The 4,803-nt window shown below is 34.7% G+C and overlaps 1 protein-coding gene across 7 annotated transcripts; it reads right to left on the bottom strand.

Moving 5' to 3' along the window:
- Window positions 1–398: 398 nt before the first annotated feature.
- On the bottom strand, window positions 399–4,440 carry LOC112766757 (uncharacterized). Of its 7 annotated transcripts, none has more exons than XM_025812651.3 (6): window positions 4,233–4,440; window positions 2,029–2,701; window positions 1,601–1,901; window positions 1,422–1,531; window positions 1,276–1,343; window positions 399–699 (listed from the first exon to the last, which is right to left on the bottom strand). In XM_025812651.3, exons 2-5 carry the CDS (start codon window positions 2,685–2,687, stop codon window positions 1,292–1,294), a joined length of 1,122 nt encoding a protein of 373 aa, XP_025668436.1. In that variant the 5' UTR covers window positions 2,688–2,701; window positions 4,233–4,440; the 3' UTR covers window positions 399–699; window positions 1,276–1,291. The 7 variants fall into 7 exon arrangements, with proteins under 7 accessions (XP_025668436.1, XP_072078271.1, XP_025668440.1 ...); XM_072222170.1 differs by having other exon boundaries at window positions 2,029–2,697; XM_025812655.3 differs by having other exon boundaries at window positions 2,029–2,428.
- Between the last annotated feature and the right edge of the window lie 363 nt (window positions 4,441–4,803).

Here is a 4,803-nt window from a genome sequence, read left to right as displayed (position 1 = left end):
AGCTTTTCAAATTGATTGTTGGCCAAAATGTCTCTAAATTCAAAAGAAGAGTTAAATCATAGGGAAAATAAAATAAGTTTAATTTTTGTACAGAAACTAAAAGAATAATGATTAGAGAATGAATATTATGACTTTTATTTTGATAATATCATTCTTTTTTATATAAATTTATACAAATATACAATGCAAAAAAATCATGTGGCATCATGTGTGAAATGACATCACTAAAAATAGGAGTGGCAATATCATTTTTCTAATTACAATTATAATATCCTATAATAATCACCATTGTCAACTTTCTATCACAGCATTCATCCATTATTGGCTGCTTTTATGTTAACATTATCAACCCGAGTACTGATTGATTAATATTTTAATTTAATTTCTAATCCAAATAATAACAACAATAAATATAAACTCGTAATTTAAAATTCAGAAACGATTGTTCATGAAATAATAAACACAATCTGCTTAAAAATTAAAGGAGTTCACTGCTATTAAAACTTCAAAACAGGTCACTAAGTGCAAATTAATAATAAAGTACTAGGCACTCTGCAGATCTTAATTGGAGTTTGGTTTTTGGAACTTGTCCCAGATGAGATTCCCAAGAACAAACTAGAAATTCTAAGGTTTTTCTTTTAAAAATCCTCTTGGATTTTCCTTTGCAACAACTTCTTCGGCAAGCACATTTGCATAAATCTGCATAAGTTCGCAGGAGACACAAATTTAAAGGAAAGTTATGGAAATTTCAGAATTACGAACTCAAATAGTTGGTCACTTCGTTTTGTTTATTTAGAAATTAAAACAACAAAAATCATGGCTACTCTAATGTCAAATAATACTATGTCCATGACAGATTGATCACTTGAAAGCTATTACGGCATAATTGCACCAAGGTTTACGTTAATGTTATTGCAACTTTTGTTTCAGATTTCATTTCATCAGCCTTAAAAATAACTCTGTTAGTTGCATTTGTAGAGTTGAGATGGAAAGACTTAGGCATTTATTGATACAACTTGGATAAATGTTTCCATGCATTTTATAATTAAAATGGGACCACTGACCTTTCACTCCATATCCAGTGATTCTTTCTACAGTAAGCTCAATCTTGGTAGTATAATTTCAGGCGGATATAGATGATATTTTTTTATGTTGCAATTATAATAAATCAGATCAATGAATACTAGAGTGAACAAATGCATTCTTGTCTTTATGAAATGGAGAAGTAGCTCATCAATTAGCAAAACTAAACACACAAGTAGACATGAATCTAACCTTTTTCACATATCCTCTATGTGACTAAGTCGATTTGATATGCTAATGACCACACTAAGACTTTCATCCTGAAAAATAATAATTAAAATAAGCAAAAAAAAAAAAAAAGAGAGAAGTACAAATTGAACAGCATTTAGATTACTAACCTTCCAGAGGGATTTTCAAGCGCTAAAATAGCATTCATGGTCTCTATACTTGGAAGTAAAAGATTATAATATCTCATAAATGTCTCGTGAAGTTCTTCAGGAGAATTCGCCTGCAAAAGAATTAATCAATATGAAAAAAGTAACCTATCATAGAGAAACATATTCAAAATTTTAATTACCTCTTTCCATTTATTAAAGTTTCCATGCTGGATGCAGTTCCGATAGAATGTGAGTACACTATAGTCGTCGTCAAAAATCTTAGCTTTGCTGCGTATGCTCTTCTTGTAGACTTCAGTTAAACATGCATCGTTATGATTATAATCCCATTTCCGAAATTGAGAACAAAGTATAATCTCGTCATTCGGTGTTTGTCCGTGAGGATAAAACAGCCATTGGAGTGCTTCCAAAAAGTTTATTCTTCTGTTTACATTCCAGAAGAGAACCGGATCCAGAGCCCATTCGATTCTTAGGGCGTATTGCCTACATGGAAGTTATTTCAAGTTAAGGTTTCTCTCATAATAAGGAATTAAGAACGAAGGAACGAAAATGCCCTCCTAAACACGTATCACATCATTTAAACTTATTAGAGGAAAAAAAAAGAAAATACCTCGTATGGAGCTCGAGTTGACGGAAGCATAACTCGTCAACCTCTGCAGGTATACAATATTGTTGGTTTGGGAATTTCACAACTTGCTCTATGATGAGCTGCAACATTTGGACATCAGTAGATAGCATCCTATCCAAATCAGCACGTCCATCTTGCTCCACCATATCGGTGAGAATACCACATACTTGTGTATCGCACTTTTTAACTTTGATGCCATATGTCAAAGTTAAATTCCCATGATATTGTCTCTGGAGATGCAATTTCTTTAAACCTTCAAAAATAGGTTTAAAGATCAACATGAAATCTTCTTTGATTGTTTTCCACCAACTACTTGCATCCCAATTATCCTTCAGAATTGATTTGGTCTTTAGCCAAGAAGCTAAATTCAATTCGTAGCAATCTGAAATGATCCTTTTTTGTGAGGAATCTAGGAAATTCATTCTCAAGAAAATATTCTTGTCGTAAATAGTACATTCTAGTTGTCTTTCAAACCAACGCCTTAATTTATCATGGTCATTGTTTTCAGAAAATTGACGGACCGTCACCCGGTATGGAAGAAAGGAAGGCAGATCTGAAAATCCACTTTCTCCTAATGTGGTATCACTAGACCCTTGCTCGTAATTGTAATAAAAGTCACCATTTTCAAGTGTTAAAGACATGGCGTGCTTTCTACCTAAGTTAAAAAAACATGACATCAAAAGAAAATTATAATCATTAAGACTCAAGCAATTTTTTAATTTGTAACTTAACTACTTCGCAAACAAGCATCTAATAGCTTCGATGATAAATCATAGTTTTTTATTGTTGATGGCGAGTCATCACTGAGAGCCAAAATATGCCGGATTATGGCGTATTGCATTGCAGGAAATGGCAGATGGCCTAAAAAATACATGTATGCACAAAAAAGAAGAAAAACTGCACATGTAATAAATTATAAAATCTAATTAATATAAGCAATTATCTACTGACAAGACATGCAATTAATTCAGCAAATTTAACAAATAAACATAACATCAAGTCATAACACACCAAAAAATATTAGACATAGAACTTAAATGCCAATTATGGCACAGTCAAATACTAAAAACTCAACAAAAAAATATTGGTTGTCTTGAAGTAGACATAATGAACCTATGTAAATTGAAAAAAAGAACACAAAAAGAAAGGAACGAACAAAATCCTCAAGGCCATATCGCCATGGCGCTGTTGTACCCACCATTTTAAAACACAGATAAATACCCTACAGTGTAGTGGATATATAGGCGCAAAAGGTTCAGGGACAATTTTGGAATTAAGAAGAATCAGAGAGTGGAAAATTTGGAAAAATTGAGTGGGTCCTCGAGTATTGATAACTTGGGTCTTGGGGAGACATTGAGAGAAGGGGAATGCCATGCTAACCTGTGGGTGTGTGCATAGCGCGTGTAATTGCTATCGGGGAAAGAGGGGTGTAAGGGTAGGAAAGGAAAGGCGAGCTGAATTTGGGAATTGGCTTGGAGAGTGGGGTTGCTATAGCCTATAGGGCCCTATTTCTGTTGGATTGTTGCTGAGATCTAGACTCATCAGGGTGAATAACACTATTATACTACTCCTTCTAGTTTCTATGTTTGGTTTCTTACAATTTGGCACCAGAGCCCTTGTTCTTGAAGCTTTGTGAGCTTTCTTTTTAGCGCTGCCTTGGAGGAAAGGATGAATACGTTAAAGACGGAGTTCGATGAGATGATGTGACTCTTGAAGGGTCAGAGGGCGACTAAAAGGGTAAACTTGAAGGACCGATTGAATTGGGTCCAAGGCATTCAAAGGAGGGGCATGACTCCCCACATCGCTACAAAGCTCATCCCAACTCTCACTCCCATCTCTGAAAGTAGTGATATTACCCCATTCCCGCGGAGTGCCTTTCACAGGGTTATTCTCGGGGAAGCCAAATGTCACACTCGTCGCTCCAGCAGCTTTTTTGTTAAGGCCCCAGCTCTTAGCCCAGCTCTTCTCCACCAGCTACCTTTATCAGCTGCTATGGTTCCCTTTCCGAATGCAAATGTCTATCTCTTTGCGGCCACAACCTATTCTAATAGGACCCATATTCAATTTCTTAAGGTAGCGTTTGGTAAGGAGTATTGGGACTGAGATATTAATGACGTCAGAACTTTAAAAATATTCTACAAAATTTCACAGAATAAACAATGAGCTAATAATCTACTGCACATCACCTTATTAGAGGCAAATCGTGACGGCGAACTAGACGCGAGCAGAGGCAGACGACAAACAAGAGGGGAACAGAGGTCAGGACAAACAAGAGGCAAGCAGAGGCAGACACGAACAAGAGGCGAACCACCAGCGGCGACGACGAGGGTGGAAGGCTCGAGGCTGCGTCTTTGAGGAGTGCGTGAGCCAGCTTGCGGCGTTGATACTACAGGAAAAACGCTAGTTACTGTCGGATATTATCCGACAAAGAAAATCTCTTTTTATTATTATTAGGAAATCTTTTTAGAAACTGTTTATTTATTAAACAACTACAGATTTTGCAATTGAAAAAAAAACTAGTATTGAATTTTAAAAAATATTATTTTTATGAAAAATTTTGTAATTCAATTGATCGACCACTAATATATAAATATTATTAAAAAAATTTTAAATAAAACAAATTCAAAATCATTGAAAAAAAATTAGTCTATCCATAATAGAAGAAGAGATGAGATTATACGAAAAATGTAATTAATTCTTTCTTTTGTACGAGTTATTGCTTATTGCTTATCTGTCAAAAGTTTTGAGTTTAATATT

The sequence above is a fragment of the Arachis hypogaea genome, chromosome 17 (genome assembly GCF_003086295.3).
Source record: "Arachis hypogaea cultivar Tifrunner chromosome 17, arahy.Tifrunner.gnm2.J5K5, whole genome shotgun sequence".
NCBI lineage: Eukaryota > Viridiplantae > Streptophyta > Magnoliopsida > Fabales > Fabaceae > Arachis > Arachis hypogaea.
Note: the sequence above shows the minus strand (reverse complement) of the source record. Positions and strands in the feature narration are given on the sequence as shown.